General features: G+C 46.0%; 1 protein-coding gene across 1 annotated transcript in view; it reads left to right on the forward strand.

Moving 5' to 3' along the window:
• The window catches only part of OTOG (otogelin), a 132,509-nt gene that overhangs the window by 101,391 nt on the left and 9,711 nt on the right, over positions 1–21,407 (forward strand). The window contains exons 56-59 of the mRNA XM_027852660.1: positions 2,352–2,431; positions 2,629–2,822; positions 2,954–3,053; positions 10,320–10,547. Coding sequence (XP_027708461.1) covers positions 2,352–2,431; positions 2,629–2,822; positions 2,954–3,053; positions 10,320–10,547 — 602 coding nt within the window. The remainder of the gene's footprint in view (positions 1–2,351; positions 2,432–2,628; positions 2,823–2,953; positions 3,054–10,319; positions 10,548–21,407) is intronic.

The following is a 21,407-nucleotide window of genomic DNA, read 5'->3' on the forward strand; positions in this document are numbered from 1 at the left end:
CAGTAGATAGAGCTCTGGACTTGGAGTCAGGAGGACCTGAGTTCAAATCAGGCCTCAGACACATAACACTCACTAGCTGTGTGACCCTGGGCAAGACACTTAACCCCATTGCCTCATCAAAAAAAAAAAATATGGTGTCTGATCTGCATCTTAAAGGAAGAAAGTAATTCTATGAAGTGACATAAAGAAGGCATGGGGAGGTGGGGTGGGGGTGGTGGTGACCAGTGCAAAAGCATGAGGTTGGAGATGAAGTATGAGTGAGAGACAGACAGAGAGGCCAGTTTGGCTGGACCATAGAGTATAGGAAGGGGAGTGATGTCCAAGGAGGTTGGAAAGGAGAACCCTGGTCCCCAGTTGCTCAGAAATCTGTCGTGTCTCCTGGAGGAGTCTTTATACTTCTTCCATGGCCTTGTGATGCAAAGGAAGGGAAAGAATAGCAACTCTGGAGTCTGAGGATGCGGGTTCAGATCCCACCTGTGCTGCTTACTGCCTGTGTGATCTTGGGAAAATCACTGAACCTTGCTGAGCCTCGGTTTTCTTATCTGCAAAGTGAGGGAGTTGCACTAGGTGACCTCTAAGGTCTCTTCTTGCTCAAAGTCTGTGATATCCTGTGATTCACAGGCTGCTATCTGTGTTTCCTTCTCCTCCCAGAAGGGCAGTTGTCCTCTGAGTGGCTCAGAGCACCCTCGGGCCATGGCCCATTCCCCACTTGCCCCAGAGGAGAGATCAAGGAGATCTGCCCTGGGCTTCCTCCAGCCACACATTCTCGTTACTGGCTGCCTGGCCCATGGAACCTTCCTAAGCAGCTTTACCTTGTAGACCAGGTGAACCCCCAAGAGATCTGTGGATAGATTTCTAGTGCCCATGAACTTGGAAGGGAAAAGAGTTACTTCTTGATTTCTATATAATTGTAATACTGTATTTTATTTCATGCATTTAAAAACATGATTCTGAAAAGGGGTCCATAGGCATCACTAGACTGCCAGAGGGGTGCAAATGACCCAAAAAAGGTTACTGTCCCAGACAGATCGTTTCTGTGGGTGGGCCCCCAGATCCCCTTAAGGGCAGGTCAAGTTGGGGGATGCAGGTGGCCGGAGTGTATGATCACTTCACCTTCCCCTGATCCCAAGGCCCTGCCCCCTGTTTCCCTCCTGTTACCTGTCCCCCTCCCTCCACTTTTCCTCATTGGACCCTCTCTCCAGTCCCCTGATTGGATCACCCTCCTCTTCCCTCATGACCCATTTTCCTCACCCTCTGAGTATGACCCTGTCCCACTCTCCTCAGGTTTCCCGGGGGCCCTGTTTCTGCTCCCAGTTAGCCCTGCCTCTTCTCCAAGGGTTAGTGCCCGCTGTCACCCAGGTCAGTGGGAATGAAGGCGAAGTGGCCTTCCATTGGTGATTCTGAAAATGGCCCCTCTGCTCATGGAGCCCTTGGCCCTCAGCTCCCTAGGGAAAGGGCAGGAGGGAGGGCTGGGGGAGGGGAGGGGAGAATTTGAGGCTTGGTGTTCCTGCTTCCAAGGCCTTTCCCAGATCGTCCCTCTGGCGGCGCCTGGTCTTCAGATGTGGGCAGTGAGCTGGCCCCCAAAGCATGCATGTGTGCACCCCCATAGTGCTCACTTCCTACGGTCCACACAGAGACTAAACGCTGCTTTGCTCCTGCTTCTTGCTGAACACCTCCAGGATGTGGCTGCATCCTCCAGGCCTGGGGCCACTCAGGTTAAGGACTATTAACACATCCACCCACTTCCACCTGAACTGCTGTAGAATGATTAAGCCATAAGGATCAATTGGATTTAATTCAATTCAACAAAACATTTTTTAAATGGGGGGAAACTGAAATAGACTGAGTGATTTGGCCAAGTCTCCTTTGGCTGAGTGGCAGGCTAGGTCCTGATTTCATGACTCCCAATCCAGTGTTCCTTGCCCCAGGTCCCGACGGATGCCTCATTGCTGCAGGATGTCCCATTGCTGGACAGCCACTCTCCCAGTGGCCTCCTCCACCGTCCCTGCTCACATTCCTCAACCTCCCTTACAGACTGGTGCCCAGCATTGAGGGTTTCAAGGACTCAGGCTCTCTGGGTTCTTCCTCACTGCCAAGCCCCAGATACATGGCTTGCTAGTTCTTTCCCTTCAGATGGGGATTCTCTTCCTCCCACGGAGTCAGGCCCTGGGAGCTGTGAGGGGTAGGGGATAGTGGTGCATGAGTTGAGAGTAGCTCAAAAGACTCAGTGCATGACAGTTAAGTGCCCGGGAAATGCCCACCTTCCCCTTCCTTACCCCTCTTCTGCCCCAGGGGGCAAGAAATTTGGGTGGTTGGGTCAGCCTCATTCAGCTTTCCTTGCCCTTCCCCAGGTAAGGAGGATGGGCGGTCCTGTAAGAAGGTGACTGTCCGAATGACCATCCGGAAGAGTGACTGCCGAAGCAACACACCGGTGCGCTGTAGGGCCCTGGGGACAGAGGGAGAGACCCTGGCGTGAGGGGCAGGTCGGGCCAGAGCACCACATTTGGCTTCATCGGGGATCGAGAAGCCAGGCTGGGAGGAGGAGAATGTCGGGATGGGCTGGGTTGGGTGGTTCTGGTGGAAATTGGGCAGCTTCCCCAGGCCTCCCATCCCGGCTGTCTGCCTTAGGTGAACATTGTGAGCTGTGATGGGAAGTGTCCCTCTGCAAGCATCTACAACTACAACATCAACACCTACGCTCGCTTCTGTAAGTGCTGCCGCGAGATAGGCCTGCAGCGGCGCTCGGTGCAGCTCTTTTGCACAGGAAATGCCTCCTGGGTACCTTACACCATCCAGGAGCCCACAGACTGTGCCTGCCAGTGGTTCTGAGACCTTTATTCCAAGGAAGAGCTGGCTAGTGGCCCTTCTCCTCCCCCCTCCTCCAACTTACCTGATTCTCCAAGGGTCACAGGGATATTCCCCTGGCTCCTGCCCCTTCCTTGCACCCTTGCAGGGTGATGGGGCTGGGAGAAATTTCATCCCCATGTCCCTCAGATGCACAGGGACCCCTGGCCATGGGCTACTGTAGGGGTCAGGAAAGCCGATCTCAGCTGGTGAGCAGAGCTCATCACAGAAAGGCCTGCCCTTCCCCTGCTTTCTGCTAAGGACATTGTCTTGTACAGTTTGATTACAGCTTAGGGCAGAGGCAGGGGGATGGATTTCTACCCTAGGAGAGGCAGAAGGCCAGTTGTGCCCCTCATTCCATTCTTGCTAGGGTTGGAGGGAGGGAAGACATAATGTAGAAGTCAGAAAATTGGCCACCTCTGGTCACTTTGCCCTTTTAGCTGAACAAAGACATGGATGATAGGATCCCATTGGCCCACGAAGGCTTTAGTTTAGTTGTTAACATCCTGGTTGTGAGAAGGAGTAGATTTACTGCAGCAGATGGCCCAGGGAGGTTGAAGGGGGTTGAGAGAGGGAATTTCTGCCCTTGGAGGAATCCTATGAGGACAGGGTGCCTGCTGGCTATCTCTGGTCCTTCTGAGGGGCAGGGGAATTGACTTAATGGTCTAGAGAACCTCTCTCACATCAAGGAAATACTGCCTGATTCTCAATTATGAGCATTTTTATCTAGGGAAGCATTTAAAAGTCTAGGCATTTACATACTATTCCTCATATCGAGCCCCTCCTTGATGCATGGTAGGAAGGGCCTGGTAGAAGCCCGTGGCCTTCTTCATGGCTTAATGGGGTAGTTGAATGAGAAAAAGAAATGATTCATTCTTTAGGGGACTCCAGGCTAGATGAAAGCTATCAAACTCCAAAGTAGCTCATCTCTCTCAGAGGTATTTTTCTCCCTCATGATGCCTCTGAACGCTCCCAGGGGTTTTGCTGACTGGCCACCTTTGATCTTGGCCTTCAAACGAACCTTCCAGTCCCTGTAACACTTTCTGATGTGAGACTCCAGAAATGTTTTGCAGAGAAATCCAGCACAGGGGGAGACAGAGTTCCTAATCTCCCCCATTTGCAGAATCTCTAGCTCTGAAGGCCTTAGGGTTTTTCTCCCAATGAAACAGCTTTCAAGATGGAAAACGGTAGTGCTTCTAGCATACTTATTGCCTGAGAATTTGGCCCAAAGTCGACTGCTGAGCTTGGGGATGCCCTCCCTAAACTTGGCCTGGCAAACTTGGCGCTAGGCCAGGGGAGCTCAAGCTTCTGCGTCTCTTCCCATGCCCACCCTATGCCTCCAGCTCCTTGTCCAGCCTGGGAAGGGCAAACCTACTGGCCAGTCATGAATGTCAAGGCCTTGCCTTGCCCTTTCAAGTTTCCCTGTAGGCCTTTCCTAGATCCCTGGAGATGCCTACTGTTGAGGAAGGGGCTGCACCAAGATAAAAGGAACACAGGCTTTTTGCCACTTGCAAATTTTTACATCCATGTCATTCTTCTGCATCCAATAAATGCCAAGAAGAAAACTGAGAAGCACATCAAGAGTGTCAAATTGTCTTTGGTTTGACTTTGGTTTGACTTTGGCACAGCTCAATTAAGGCACCATATTGGAGGCTAGGGCCAACTTGGCTATAACCATCTTGTTACAGGGTTAGTATTGGGGGGCATACCCTCTGGTTGAGGAGAAAGGGGTCCCCTCTCTGACCAGCTTACTGAAAGGCGCAGTGTGTTATGGTGGAAGGAGTGCTGCACTTAGAATCAGAAGACCTTTGAGATTGAATTTATCCTCAGGAAATTACTAGCTACATGACCCCAGGCAAGTCAACTCCTCTACCTTAGTTTTCTCATCTGTAAAATGGGGATGATAATAGCATTTTTGTCATGAGGCTCGAATGAGATCACTTGGTAAAGTGCTTGCCTAGCCTTAAAGCACTCTATAAATGAGAGCCATTATTATTACTGTCCAGATATACTTCCTCTGATGAGAACATCAGGATTTAGGACATTTCACTTATTTGGAAGATTGGCCAGCACCACGAAGGCCATTTCTTCCTTCACTGTCCTACTGCAGGACAGGTTTATGCACAAGTAGAGAACTGACTCTCCCCGACTCCCCAAAAAAATCTCCAGCCAAGTGATGATGGAATATAGGGCCCTGTAGCCTAACCTGTCATCATGGGGAGCATCTCAGAGACAGAAAGGGGACCTTAGAGGCAGCTAGGTAGCACAGTGGATTGAGCACTGGGCAATCAATCCCCTTAGGGGTGTTTTGGTCAAGAGTGTTGTACCTGGAATCAGGAAGACCTGAGTTCAAATCCGGCCTCGTACCCTTACTGGCTGTATGACCCTGAACAAATCACTTAACTTAATCTGTCTCAGTTTCCTCAATTGTAAAAAGAAGATAATAAAAGTATCCACCTCCCAGCTTTGGTGAGGATCCAGTGAGATAATATTTGTAAAGCACTTAGCATGGTGCTTGGCACCTACTTAATAAATGCTTGGTTCTTTCTTTCCATCTAATCTAGCACCCTCACTTTCTAGATAAGGATCCTGGCCCAGAGGAGGTTAGAGCTTTGTTCAAAGTCACACCCACCATAAGTGGCAGATTCAAGATGTCACCCTGGCAGTGGGTGAGGTGCAGTGCCCAGGGTTGACAGCCTCTGACAGTGTGTGTGGTGGTCCTGACGCCTTTCTGGCAGGTGGAAATTGAGGGTGGTGCTGGCTGCTGACCCATGGCGGGGGGCACCTGGGGGGAGTTGAACAAGAAGACCTCCTCCAGTGTCCCTTCCAGCTAAAGCTCCATTACCCAATGCCCCAGCAAACTGGTTTAGGTTGAGGAGGAGTGTGGGAGAGAGGCGTATACACCACAGTACACATGGGATGGGGATGTGTGATCCAGCACCTGAATGTGTACCAGAAGCTTCTCATTCACATTCCACCTTTGGGACTTGTTTTGTCCATGGCTACTGTCTCTGGTGCTCAGGATGATGGACTGGTCGGTTCCTGGGGAATTGTGCTTCCATCCCTATCATATGACCCCGAGGAATAGTCCCCCCCCCCCCCGGAAAGAAAATGCTATAATCAGCCACCCTTCACTCTCATTGGGTGCCGCCCCCACTCCGCAGACCTATTTAAGCCTCCAGTCTCACAGTCCTACCAATGAGAACTTGGGTTTTCCTGGATCTCCAGCTCATATTACAGATGAGGAAACTGAGGCAAATAGGGTTAGGTGACTTGGCCACACTGCTTGTAGTGTCTGAGGTTGGATTTGAACTCAGGAAGATGAAAGCCCAGTGCTGTATGCACTGGGCCACCTAGTGGCCCTTTCCCACATAGATAGTAAATATCTGAGGCCTAATTTAAACTCAAAATAAACTACTCACCAAAAAATCTTTTTCACTCCTTTCCCTCCCTTTCTCTTTCCTTTCATCTCATGACTCAACTCATGCTTCCTTTTCCTCGTCTGCTGACTCTTCCTCCTCTGACAGAAAAGTAGTCAATTGTAATTCAATTCTCTCCTGTGCTCTGAGCATGCTGATGTATAAGTCCAACAGTTTGTGGGCCTGGCTAAGGGTGAAAAATGTCCTTAATGCATTATATATACATAGACATTTTTTTTCATAGTAGTCAAAGTCATCATGAATTTACAGTCTTGTTTCTATGAGAGCCATGCAACAAAACCCAATCTAGTTAGGATGAAAAGTGTAAAGAACAGTGTTGCTAGCACTGGTTAAGCGGATGATAAATTATTAAAGATCTCAGTTTGTCCATTGGCTCTCACATTTATTTACATGCTGAATGTTGATACATTGCTAATATGGGTTGTGCCAAGCTTTTGTAAAGTTTAACCTCTATTGACCTGGAGCCTGCAAGTTGAATTCTATACCTGGAGATGTTGATACTCATTGGGATTTTGATACTCATCAGCCCTGAAGTTACCTGGTTGCTTCTGACTGTGATAATCCAATCAAGAGACAACTCTTAGGAACCCAGACTGGGAGAGTTGATCAATGGTGATAGACGGAGAGATCTTCTGACATGATGAATCAGGACCAGAAAGTAGGGAATTCAACATTTGTGAAGGTGGTAACCTAAGGCAATACTTTCTAGCCCCTGCTTTGCTTCCCCAGAGCATCAATTCGTAACAGCCGTTTGACCGTTTTGACCCCATTTGGTGAGGTCTCTCGGAGTGCATTGTTTTTGTTGGCAGCTAGGTGGCACAGTTGGCTAGAATTAGGAAGACCTGTGTTCAAATGGAGCTTTAGATACTTAGCTGTACGACCCTAGGCAAGTCACTTAACCCTGTTTGCCTCAGTTTCCTCATCTGTAAAATGAGCTGGAGAAGGAGATGGCAAACCACTCCAGTATCTTTGTCAAGAAAACCCTTATGGGGTCATGAAGAGTTGGACACAACTGAACTACTGTATGACAACAAATTTGAACCCAAGTCTTCTTGATTCCAGGTCCGGAGCTATACTACTACTACTACTGCTACTACTACTACTACTACTACTACTACTACTACCTAACATTTATATAATGCTTACCATGTGCCAAGCACTGTGTTAAGTGCTTTACAATTATTATCTCATTTGATGTACACAACAACCCTGGGAGGTAGATGCTATTTTTACCCCCATTTTACAGATAAGGAAACTGAGGCAAACAGGAGTCAAATAATTTGTCTAGAGTCACATAGCTAGTACATGTCTGAGGCTGGATTAGAACTCAGGTCTTCCTGACTCCAGTCTGAAGGCTCAGATTTCCAGACTTCCAGCCTCCTTAGGGGACTGCTCCATATAAACAGTGTCCTTTTACCTAGCAGGTGGTAAAAAGTGATGGATTAGAAGTGAAAGGGGCTGGGTCCAAATCCCAGCTCTGCTACATAATTCCTGCATGACCTGAACAAGCCACTTCTCTCTGAGCCTTAGTTTCTTCATCTGTAAAACAGTGCAGGTGGCTCTTCCCAACTCTGAAGCTAAGATCCTTTCAATGTCTGTTCAATGAATGGGTAAGTGGGAACCTTTTAGGAGTGTGATGAGAGGTTTAAGGCAGTGTGGTGAGTAGCAGTGGCCATGGTAGACAGACTGATTGATGGACCCTTCCCTCAGGCACAATGCCGTTCCACTGCTATCTCAGCCTCCTACCCTGTCCTCTAATCTTGCTGCTGTCCTAATCCCTAATGTCCAAACTGCAAGGTGCCCCAGAGGTCATTAGGCTCGGCCTTATTATGTTGGAGAAAACTTGACAGTCTAAACAAGATTAACTCATTTAAAATCAGGGAATTTATGGTCCGATTTTACCAATAATTTGCTGCGTGGTTTCTCAGCATGCTACATACTGCTCAGTCTCAGTTTCCCCATCTGTAAAATTGGGGGGGGGGGTTGGATGCTTAGTCTTTAAGGGCCCTCTGAGCCCTGAGATGCTGAGAATCTGTGATTGGTCAGGGAACGTGCTTCTCCAAGGCAACCACAAATGATAAGCTGAGCTAGGTCGAGGACCCGGGCTTTCTCTCTCCAGGCACTGAAATTCCCTTCTGGAAAAGGGTGAAACCTCCCGTGACATGTTTTACAAACACGAGGGACCTTTAGCTTGCAGAACAATCCCATTCTCCTCAGTCCCGTTTCAGGTTCCCACCCTGATTTTCTGGGCTTAATCGTCTTCCTGTGGAAATCAGTAACGACATTGTGATAGAATGATTCACGTTCAAGGTCAAACCAGAGCAAATTGGAGGCGACATGCTGACTTTCTTTCCCCCAACCCACCACCCCCCCACCACTTGAAAGAGGATCCCTTCAAAAATGTGTAAAAGCCAAGGAAGGGTGTTAACTCTTGCCTTCCCGAAGCCTTGTCCTGCTGGCCTCAGCGAAGGCTAGTGATAAGAAGTTATAGGAAGGAGTAGAGGGTGAGGATGCCTTGGGAGAGAGCTCTGTAGATGCAGCCCCTTTCCCTGAGACATGGGGAAAACTGAGAAGGTGTGGTCATCTCCCCCACCTCATTACTTGGCACTCCCCAGTATCTCCCCTGCAGCCAGTCAATTCTATCCAACCTTTGCAGGGAGATTCTTGATAACGATAGCCAGTATTTGCATAGCACTTTTTTAAGGCTTGCGCAGGATCTGAACCACATAGGATTAATGTCATTTTAGGGCACACTCCCCCCCTTCTACCTCTCACTGATCTAGCCTGTTGAGTTCTGCCTTCCAGGGCTCTGGAAAGGGAGGGGTTACTGGCTGGTGATAGGGCAGGCAGTACTCCCCACCCCCAGCCACAGTAGCCTGTGTCAGTTAATCTCCACCTAGGGGAGAGCGCGCCTGCCACTGCACAGCTGTCTCAGGCACCCCGATGGGGATGGGGAAGAATGGGGCTCATAGGGCCAGCATTCTTCAGATCTCCCCCCTCCCAAACTTAACAAGCAGAGATCACCTGGGGGCATGGGGAGGGAGCTGGTCAGGGACTTCAAACCTGCCAAAATTCAGGTCTCCTGGGAGTGGTGGAAAGTACCCTGGACGGAATCATCAGCAGGCTTGATTGCTGAGGCCTGGTTCTGATCCTCAACAGCTGTATAATTTAGGGCAATCCACTTTCCTTCCCTGGACCTCAGTTTCTTCCCCTGTAAAATGAGAGATTTGGACCAGATGGGACAACTTAGGTGGCTGCCCACAGCACTGATAGCCTCTCCCTTCTCCAGCTCTGCTCCTCAATCTCTCCCTCTCCCAGCTCTGGGCCTCTCCTCCAAGCAGACCTCCCTTCTTCTCATCCTGCATATATACAACACTCATTCCTGACTTGGCTGATGCCAACACCCACCCCCACCCTCCTTTCCTCTACTCCTATATGTCTAGCTCATTCCTAAAGGCCAGTTCAATGTCACCTCCTCCAGGAAGTCTTCCCTGCTTACCCCTGCCCTCAGGGCTCTTCCTTGCCCTTGAACCCCTGTAGCTGACAAAGCCACACCCCCGTCTGACTTAGCCTGCATTTCCTCTCTGTGCTAGCTATCATTCCGCATGTGTGTCTTGTCTCTCTAGCCAGAGCCGCAGTGATGACATCACAAATCTAAAGCTGGAAGCTATCTCAGAAACCTTCTAAATTAAGAAGCTTAGGTCCGGTGGGGTTTAGTGACTTATCCAAAGTCACGCAGATAGTAACTTCCTAGAGGTAGAATTTGAACTCGTGTCCTCTGACTCCTGTTATTTCCTACCTAGTGAATAGTGCTAAGCACATAGAGTAGGGGATCAGGAAATCCATATTGGATTGTGCTCCAATCCCTGGAGGAGAAATTAAGTGGCTCAGTAGGCGCCCTAGAAAGTATACCTCCTTTGTGCAACATCTATATCCTCAAACCTCAATGAAACCTAAAAAGGGTTAACCATGCAGCAGCTGAAGGGAGAAGGCGGGCTGGCGGGTGGGCCCTCTCCTCCCCCTCTCCGTCTGCAGCCCCCCTCAGCTGATGTGTATCGGTTACGGTCAGCTGTCCCTCCCCACGGCGGCCAGCGCCCATCCTGCCAGGCTGCTGAGGCGGGAAAGGCTACCTGGCCCTCTGCCCGCATGCCTGGCACTGAGGTGGCCAGGCCCTTAGCCCATCATCCTGGAGCAGCTGGCCAAAGGTGGCCAGGGAGAATGGTGTCGACAGTTACTGGAAGCCGCTGCCTGCCACCTGAGAGGGTCCGGAAAAGGCCTTCAGATCTTTTCCTGACCCACATGATGCCTTTATTTCCTCTACCACCACCCATCCCAATTAGACTGGAAGCTTCCAAAGACCAGGGACCATAATATTCAGACCTGTCTTCTGTGCTCCCAACACAGGCTAGGTGCCTACTAGGGATTCATTCAACTTGGTGTGAAGGAAAGAACACTGGACCTTTACTCAGGAGAGCCCTGGATTAGAACTTTTCTATAAAATGGGCATAATAAAATTCTGATATTGACTTTGTCTTAGGTAAATTGTGACTTAGAGAGAGTTGTTGTGCAAAGTGCTTTACAAACTTGAAAGAGAAATATGAATGAAATTTTTTGTAATAGCCAACAGTAACATTTCCATGATATTTAAGATATACAAAGTACACAATTAATAACAACCCTCTAAAGTATTACCATGCCCATTTTACATAGGAGGAAACTGAGGCTGAGAAGTCATGCTACCTGCCTTGAGTCACACAGATAGCAAGTGACAGACAGAATTAATCAATGATAGGTCCTTCTGACTCCAAAATCAGTATAAATATTTGTTGAATGAATGAATAAATAACAGTTATCTTCAAGCACGATAAAGATTTGGTATGAATAGGAGAAATGAGTTGTTCTCTGCATCCATGGAGAAGCAAAGAGGAAATTGTCTTAAAGCAGGGCAGATTGTGGTCAGGCACACAAGGAAGAACTTTGCTGGCACCTCGCATGGCTGGCAATGAGAGCCTCAAACATTGGAGGGATCAAGGGAAGGTCTTGTAATCTTCAACTCCAGAGATGTCAAAGAAGAAAACAGAGCTGATTTGCCCTTGAAAGCATAAATCAGGGACCACAAACCCAGGCCCTGGAGGCTGTGTTGGACTGTTTGATGGCCCATTATCCAGAATTTTGCTCCTTTGATCAGTTAAGTATGAAATTGAATGAATGCTTGAGGAAGGTAATCACAGATTTAATCAATAGTGGTGTGTTAGTGTTGTTGAATCATTTCAATTGTGTCCAACTCTTCCTGATCCCATTTTGGGATTTTTTGGGCAAAGATACTGGAGTGGTTTGCCATTCCTTCTTCAGCTCATTTTGCAGATGAGGAACTGAGACCAACAGGGTTAAATGACATGTCCAGGGTCACACAACTAGGAAGTATCTGAAGTTGGATTTGAACTCATGAAGATGAGTCTTCCTGATTCCAGACCCAGTGCTCTATCCATCTTGCCACCTAATTGACTTCAAAGTGTGTAGCTACAATTAAGAGTGCTCAGTGCCCCAAAGAGGGAAGGGTGAATGGGGTGGTTTTGTTCACCACCCCAGCTTCAGGAGGTACCTGTTCAGCCTTTTCAAGGCAGGCACTGTAAGAGCTATCACATGGGTCTTACCCAATGTTGGTTATGGCTTCCATGTCTGTGGCTACCTTTGCTCACTAAGGTTACTCCGTACCAACACCAACTCTGGATTAAGCTTGTGGTGTGATTGTTTGGCTGAACCGCAAGGCCCTACCTGCCACTTATATTGGAGATCACTGTTTGGGGAGCAGGGATTGTTGATCTTTCAAAAATTCTATGGCAAGTTGGGTTCTAGCACTGAATGATTGGGAGACAACACAGCACTGAACTTGGGTCCTGCCCAACTTATTTCTGAACACCCAAGGGGCCCAAACTCCAGGCTGCCACCTCTTCCTGAACCCCATCCAGAGAAGGGACCAACTCTTTTGAAGACCTAGCTCTGGGTTCCAGCCTTTGTGATTCATCCTCCGTTTCACCCACAGCATTCCCAACAGCCCAACCCTTCATCCCATCCCTGGGCCACATATATACACACACGAGCTAGGTTGAGATTTCACTCATTTTGACCAGAGGGTGAGAGGAATCTAGAGTTGTTTCCAATAAGGATGCAAACCAGGGGAATCCTGGAGCCAGCTCAAACTGGCTTCTGAGAGTCAATTGTTATATTTTCAAAGTATTTACACCTTGGAAATCATCAAACTACAAATCAGAGATCGATTTATTGCCTAGTTCGTTGTCTAGATTTAAGGAGGTTATAGTGAAAAATGTTAATAATGCAGATTAAACTTAAATGTATGTTCACTTTTTTTCCCCTCTGGAGAGCTGTTTGTTAAACATTTACCAGTACACCACTGCATCAGCCCATGTTTCTTAACACAGTCTCAGGTATTCAGGACACGCAGCCTCTGTTCCCACCTGGTTTCCATTTTACTACCTGCTCATTTGCCAAAAAACAAACAAGAAGATTATCTTACTTTGCCCCTTAGCCCATTCATTCATCTTTTTCTGGATATACCTGAAAACAGTCCAGTACAAACTTAATTCTGCCCCCATGCTTTATTAACACATCATCGCTCTCTCGTGGCAAGCTTTGGTACTGCAGGCTTCATAAGCTACCTTTTTTTTCTTTCTTTCTTTTTTTTTATTTTGGCTAGGCAATGGGGTTAAGTGACTTGCCAGGGTCACACAGCTAGTAAGTGTTATGTGTCTGAGGCTGGATTTGAACTCAGGTTCTCCTGAATCCAGGGCCAGTGCTCTATCCCCTGCACTACCTAGCTGTCCCTATAAGCCACCTTTTCTAAAAATAAGTGGTAAGCAAGCTGTGAACCTTCTTCTACTTCCCTCCACACTACCTGCCCCCCCCCACTCCCTGCACCTTCCTCAGGCTTCCAAGAAGGCATTGGAATAAAAAATGTGATGGCTCATTCTGATCAGTTAAAACAAGGAAAATCACTCCCTGCCCTCCCAAGAAGTGGGCTTCTGGGGATACTGGGAGCTCAGCTTTTTTTCCTTTTTTTTGGTGAGGCAGTTGGGGTTAAGTGACTTGCCCAGGGTCATACAACTAGTAAGTGTTAAGTGTCTGAGGTCAGATTTGAACTCAGGTCCTCCTGACTCCAAGGCCGGCGCTCTATCCATGAGCTCAGCTTTTAAGATGGCACCTGGAAACCTTCTCAGAGTCTCTGTTGGCCACTGCCCCTGTTCCTCATTCCCTTATTTAGTGTTCCTGACTCCAACTCTTTTGGACAACAGAGACTCCAACTCTTTTGGACAACAGAGAGGAAGATATTGTTTTGTTATTTGTTGCTGTTCAGTCATTTTCAGTCATGTCCTACTCTTCCTAGTTGGGTTTTCTTGGCAGAAATGCTAGAGTGGTCTGCCATTTCCCTCTCCAACTCATTTTATAGATGATGAAATGGAGGAAGAAAGGGTTAAGTGACTTGCCCAGGGTCACACAGGTAATAAGTGAGGCCAGATTTAAACTCAGAAAAATGAGTCTTCCTGACTCCAGGCCTGGAACCTTAACCACTGTGCCCCACTTTTTTATTTAACCCACCCCTATTTTACAGTTGAGGAAACTGAAGTCCTGAGATATTGTGCATTGCCCAGGGTCCCCAGAGCTAGTAAGAGGAAGAACTGAATTTCGAATCTAGGTCTTTCCCTTTTTCACCACTTCTCATTTTACAAGGGAGAAACCTGATTCAATTATTCATTAAAAGATTCATCTTGGCTGAGGTTCCAGGAGGAAGGGGATAGGTAAAGAAGTCATTGCCAGGAGGAAGAAGAGGGGACCTGATAAGGAAAATGAAAGACTGAAGACCAAAAATACCCATTTCATAGCTTTGCTTAGGGCAAGGTGAAGACCTCACAATATTGTTGTGAGGAAAGGGCTCTACGGATAACTGTAAAATATAACCTACATTCCCTCCCTCCCTAACTCTCTTGCATTTAATTATCATTTTTTGAATTTATTATCTATAAGCTTATATATGTTCTTGTTGATTCCCACTTTAGAATGTAAGCTCTTCGTGAACAGAGATTATTTCATTCATTGCATCTCTACTCTCGATAACCCAAGCCTTGGCATATAGTAGGTGCTTAATAAATGCTCATTGACTGATTGATAGAGATGTTAATTATATCATTTAACATTGTTTGGATAGTCTGAGCCATGGGTTGCCCATAGATAGAGTATTTTCCTCTCTGAGGCCAGTAATTACATGAGCTAATATGAACTCCTGCATTTCGTCATCATGGAACAATGGAAAGAGCAGTGAATGTGGAGCCAAAGGCTCTGGGTTAAGATCTCATACCTGCCATTTACCAGCTGTGGGACCTCTGACAATTGCTTAGCCTCTTGGGGTCTTAGTAGAATGAGTAAAATCTTTAAAATGAAGGAGTTGGACAAGATGGTCTTTGAGGTCTCTTCCAGCTGGGTAGCCATTGTGTGCTAGGCTTCGTACGATTTCCAGGATGTATAAACTGATCCTTTCCTTCAAGGAGCTCATAAAATGTAGGCACTTTGAGGGCAAAGATTATCCTTTTTGTCCTTATATCCCCGTATCAAACACTTTTTTTTTAAACTAGACTTCCTCCCGGTAAGGAAGACCCTCTACCAAAGTGGATCAATACCTTTTCTGCTATTTAATAGGTTTAGAGAAATTCACCTGAGACACAGAGGTTAAGCGACTTTCCCAGGGTCACATAGCCAGTATGTGCTAAAGAAAGGACTTGAACCCAAATCTTCTAAGCTCCTAGGCCTGCTCTCAATCCATTAAAGCAAAAAGTCTTCCAGCTGATACCTCCTAAATGCTTAATAAATGATTGTTGAATTAAATGAAATTGAATTGGATTTTAACCCCTTTCAGCCTCACCTTCCTCATTCATCAATTCAATGTCTATCAAGGACTTACTGTGTGTAGGATCCTCTTCTGGAGACAATATGTTAATTCCTTGCATTTGTATAGTGTCTGACAGTCTAGTAATATCATTGACAATAATGCACATTTATACAGTGCTTTATGGTTTATAAAATGCTTTCCATATCCATTATCCCATGGGAATCTCACAACAACCCTTGAGGGAGACAGGGCAAGAATTATTATTCCCATTTGGAAGATGCAGAAACCGAGGCCCGGACAGATGATGTGAGTTGCTCAACATCACCCAGCTAGAAAGTGATAATGCTAGGACCCAACCCTTGCATGCTTTGAGCCTTGGCATGGTGTTCTTTCCACTCTGTGAAGCTGCCTCTCAAACAAAGGTGCGGGAATAGATCAGAATGTGCCAACCTTAACTATACTGTGTAAGGTAAAGTATCTAATGTCTTTCTACTGCTACTCAGTTGTGGGGATAGGAAGCCAAGGAGACAGTGGGAGCCAAAATGGAAAGAGAAGAATTAGGGGAGAAAGAGGAAGCGTTGGTTTACAAAATTTTCAGAAGAACCTTTGGTAGTGAAAGTTTTATGAATGTTTGAAATAAAAAAAAAAACAAACCTTTCCAAGCTGTAATGGGAAACATTGGACTAGAAACATTAAATTATTAAGATACCAGCACAAGACAGCAGAAAGAGATGTGAAATCAGAAAATTTGGTTTCAACTCTCACCTTTGATGCTTATTGTCTATTCACCTTTGGGCAAATCACTCGACTTTTCTGCACCTTAGTTTCTTCATCTGAAAAATGCTGATATTGGACTCATTGGTCCCTTCTGACTCTAAATTTGTGATTCTCTGAACCTAAGTTGTTTGACTTCTCTGTGACTCACAAAGGGGTTGTGTTTGATGGCCTCTGAGGTCTCTTCCATTTCTAATCTATGATCCTATGACTGGTCTCTATGTCACCTTTGGCATGGGTAGCCAGTCCTTTGTTCAGTCACACATGGAGAAATGCGCAACTGGATAATCTCCAGAGGGCCTTCTCACCTCTGGGATTCCTAGATGCTGGGATTCTATAATCAAGACTGTCTCTTGACTTTCTTGTGAGATGGGGAAGGATATTATGGAAACAGAAGAGAAAAGATTTTGCAACTGATTAAACACAGTGAGGAAAAAGGAAGCATAAAGGATGATTCTAAGGTTGTGAATTTTGTTGACTGGAAGGAAAAGGAAAAGCCCTTCACAGAAACAGAAGAGTTCAGAAGAGGGATAGGTTGGAAATATGGAGTTTGAGATACATCTGGGATATGGAGTTTGAAATGTCCAGTAGGCAAGTAGTGCCTATTGGCAACTCCCAAGAGACTAGGACTGGATGCATAGATCCAGAGAAACCTTCATAGAAATGATAGTTGACTCCATTGACGTTGATGAGAGCACCAAGAAAGAAGATGTGGAGAGAGAAGAGAGCCCATGATAGATCCTTGGGGTACAGTCCTGGACATGTATGGTGATCCAGCAAGGGAAACTGAGGAGGTACAACTAAACAGCTAGGAGAAGAACCAAGAGTTATCGATGTCATAAAACCCAAGGAGAGAATATCCAGGAGGAGATGGTGGTCGACCAAGTTCAATATGGCAGATAGAGCAAGGGGGCTAGGGAGCAGGAATTGGATTTGGATTGGTACTTAGGCAAAGCAAAGGGCAGAAGGATTGTCTTTTTAATTGTTCTGGACATTAGACCTCTCTTAATGCAGCCAAAGATTGCATAAGCTCTTTTGTTTGCTTTCCCCATCCTTTTGCCCATGATTGAGTTGGCCATCCACTAAAACTCACGATGAACTGTTGTTTAGCCATGCCTCTCTTATTCTATACTTGCCATTTTTTTAACCCATTTAATTAATCCATTTTATATTTATCCCTATTAGATTATATCTTATTAGATTTAGCCCAATAATCTCACCTATCAAGGTCCTTTCCTATCCTAATTTCATCATCCAAAGCATTTGCTCTACCTCCCAGTTTATTGTCATATGTAAATTTTATAAATGTTCCTTCATCCAATTCATTGACAAAAAAGATTGAATAATTCAGGACCAAAGAAGGACAGATACTTGGGGCATTCTATGAGGACCACCTTCCTGATTGGAATCTACATATTAAAGACCACTCTTTGGGTCTTATCATTCAACCAGTTCTGAATCTGATTAATTATATTATCACTCAGCCCATCTCTCCCTCTTTTCTTCAAGCACAGCATGAGAGAATCTGTTAAACATTTTGCTGAAATCTAGACATACTATGTCTGTAGCATTCCTTTTAATTGATATAATCAGAGTAAAAACCAGGATGGGGTAATCAGGGCTTTGACCTAAAACTTAAAGTGAACTGACTTGAATTCTTTGAGCAAGTAGAAACAATTGTCTGGGGGATTGCAGACATTTGGTGTATGTGTATGGTGGAGGAAGATGTACATCCTTCTCCTGACAATCTTGACTTATCATCCTTCTACCTTATGGTTTTCCCTTTTCTAGATGTTCACTAACCATCCCCTTTAATAATATATTTTAGAATTTTGCCATTACTCAAAGTCAAGTTCATAGGTCTGCAATGTGAACATTCTATTCTCTTCCCTTTAAAAAAAAGTAGGGAGGTTGCTCTTTTCTGGTTCTGTAGCATGTTCCCCTTTCTCTATTGTCTTTCCAAGATTTCAAGGTTCAGCAATCATGTCTGTCAATTCTTCCAACATATGACCAGTAGTCAGTTAGGAGATCCTAGGCAGTCAGTGATGGTCAGTAAATTTTATACCACAAGATGATCCACTGATGGCTAGTGATGATATCTCAAGATTGTTTGTGATCCAAAGTTAAAGGAGCCAGAGTGATCAGTAACTGCTGGTGAGTAGAACCCAGCTGATCCCACTGATTCCAGGATGGTCAGGGAGGAGACACTAAATTGACCACTGATGTTCTATAATGATGTTCTGGAAAGTTTGTAATTGTTAGTAACATTCCTCCCTCTAATCTGATGCCTGCTAGGTTAGTCAGAGATGATGAGTTGAGGAGATGCTAGTACAGTGGCTGACAGCTAGTGAAGGGCCCTCAGCACAGCCAGTGATGATGAGTGAGGAAAGAAGCCCCGGGTGTCAGTGATGATCAGTATTGAGAAGACCCTATCCCTATGGGCTCCCTGAAGGGGAGGAAGAAGAAGTTTACCATTCCTCACCCATCCCATCACCTCAGAAACCAAACCATTAATTAGTGCTGTCCCTCACTGCCAGCTACCCCCAGCAAGCTTGTCAGCGTCTGGGGCCATGCTCTAATTTCAAAGCTGCTTCCTGCACCAGCTGCAGCTTTCGGGCTGAGCCCCGGAGGAAAGGAGCAATACTTATCCTTTTTCTTTTAGGAGGGAGTTCTGGGGGGATGTAGGGACTGGAGGGGTGGATAAAATGCGGGGCCTTTTGAAATGAAAGCTGGGTTCGACCAGCAGAGATTAATGCAGGAAAAAATGCTGTTTGTTTGATAAAGCCCAGATGGTGGGGGAGATTTGCAGAGCCTGTTGACAGCTCCTGATGGCCAGCAGCTTGCCCCGCTACCTCCTCCTCATTCTGCCCCTGCTTGGGATCTCCAAACAGAGAGGGCCGGGCAGCTCAGGGGTGCTGGCCACAGAACCCCTAACTGCCAGGCTGGGAGCAAGCATCCTACCCTCAGGGATGACACTGCCCAGCCCCCTTAATGCAGAAACAAGGACCTTTGTGGTCTCTTGGAGGTGTTTGTGGGACTTTGAGCCGCAGACTCCTAGGCAGAGCCATAACTAGCACGGAGTGAACAGGATTTTGCTCCAAGGTGCAACATGCAGGGGCCATTCTCCTTTTCCACAGGAAGGTGGATTTAGTATCGATTCCTATACTTCCTCCCTGCAGCAGCTGCTGGTCTGTGCCTCACCTTGATGACTTGAGCCATCATAGGGAACCCAGGTCTCCTGCCCCGGGTTGGACGGCCTCTTCTGCTGGTTTATCAGCACCCATGTCCTTTAAACCATTCCCAGCTACTTTTGCCTCAGGAGGAAAAATTCCTGTTTACAGCTTTGTTCCTGGTGGATGTGATACCTTTCCCTGGGGGATGGACAAAGTGGAGGAAGGGGGAAGCAGGACTCAAGACTGATTCATTCTAGGGGTTTGGAAGACCTGGCAGAAGTCTTTTGAATCCCACTACAGGGAAGGAAACTTGACTGTGAGAAGGGCAGGAGAAAAGAACTGGGTCATTACTTCCTTGGGCAGAAGGAAAAGGGGATTCACCTGCCTGGTGGAATTTTAAGGCATAATGATAATAGCTAGCATTTATAGAGCACTTTAAGATTTGCAAATAATTTCCAAAATAGTATCTCATTTGACCCTCAAAACAATTGGATGAGACAGGTACTATTATTATCTCCATTTTACAAAAGAGGAAACTGAGGTAGATAAAGTTAGTAAGTGTTTGAGGCTGATTTTTGACCCAGTCTCCATATGCTACACTATCTAGCTGCATAGTTTACTTTCAGGCAGGCCATTTGTAGTTGGGAAAGGAGTAGGATTCTCCCTCTTGGGGCTCTGGGGCCTGGCAGAGGTCAGGAACTTGACTTAGGAACCTTTAACTAGATGGAACAGATCAGGAAGCTGAGGGCCACCTAGCCTGGGTTGGAAAATTTTCTTCTGACCACTCATGTCCTTTTGTCTTGATATTTTTGTCTCTCCTCTTTTCCCCTTTGACAAAGATGCACAAAACCTCAAGGGTCTGCTGACAGAGGGAGAAAAGAGAGAGTGTGGGTCTTGGAGCTGAGAATAATGCCAGGGCTAAGAGAGAGAAGAAGTAGGGGAAGAAGGAAGGAAGGAAGGAAAGAAGGAAGGAAGGAAAGAAAGAAGGGGGAGGGAGAGAAGGAAGGAAAGAGGGAGGAAGGTAAAGAAAGAAAAAGAGAGAACTAACAATTTGGCTTCTGAGCCCAAGGACTATATTGCTACACAGTTAAGACTATAAGCCAAGGTACAAGGACTAATGATTGGGTCTTATCATCATAGATTTAGAATGGACCTCAGAAGCCATCTAGACCAGACTCTCATTTTACAGATTAAGACACTGAGGTTCAGTAGGGGTAAGTGACTTGCCCCAGATCACACAGGTAGGATATGTCAGAAGCACTAGTTTAATTTCAGTTCACTGAGGACAGGGAGTTTCTTTTTAAAATCTTTTTTGTTGTTGTTTTTGTATCCCCAGTATATATTCCAATTCCAGGTGCATAGCCTAGACACTAAATAATGTTTACTGAATTTTATCAATGATGAAGCTGAGACTCAGAGAGAAGTGACTTGTCCAAGGTCACTGACAGAGCTGAGGTTTGAACCCAGGTCTCTGAATCTAGCACTCTTTCAAATGAACTGTGCTGCCTTATAGTCTTCATCTTCTAAGTCTAGGGAGACAGAGATGAAAAAATGTGTCCCTGCCCTCAGGGACATAAATGGCTTGGCAAGAATGGGTAGGGGGAGACTCTGAGGAGTAAGAGAAAGAAAAGGAGCTTCTAAGACCTAACCAGCTGCAGAGAGGGGAAGCATTTTCCAGACAAAACCAAATTCAACCTTTTTATTGCTGGGCTTAAGACTTTTCCCTAAAGATCCAGAAGCTGATGAGGCCAGAGAGCAGCATCCTTCCTCATCTGGAAAGGTGAGAAGAGTCCCGTAATCTCCATTGCTCAACTCTTCCATTTTCTTTTTTTTAAAATTTTTTTATTAAATGTATTTATTTTTAGTTTTCAACATTCACTTCCATAAGATTTTGAGTTTTAAATTTTCTCCTCCTCGGTCCCCTCCCCCTTCCCCAAGACGGTGTGAAATCGGATATAGTCTCTACTTATACATTCATATTAAACATATTTTCGCACTCCTCATCCACTTTCTCCACATCTCTTTCATCTTTTCTCTCTCACTCCTCCTTTTCCATTTTTCTCCTCTCCATCTCTTCTTCTTTTATCTTCCTTCATTTTACTCCATCTCTTATATCTTCCTATCTTTTCTTCCACTTCCATTGGCCACCTTCATCCTCTTCCTTCATCTTTTAAACCTCATTCTCCTCCATCTCTCTTCTCTACCCTCTTCTTTTGTTTGTCCAACCCTCCTCTTTCTCTATATCCTTTCCCTTATTTCTCCATATCTTCCTTCTCT

This window comes from Vombatus ursinus, unplaced genomic scaffold (assembly GCF_900497805.2).
Source record: "Vombatus ursinus unplaced genomic scaffold, bare-nosed wombat genome assembly UNPS02009770.1, whole genome shotgun sequence".
NCBI classification, from domain to species: domain Eukaryota; kingdom Metazoa; phylum Chordata; class Mammalia; order Diprotodontia; family Vombatidae; genus Vombatus; species Vombatus ursinus.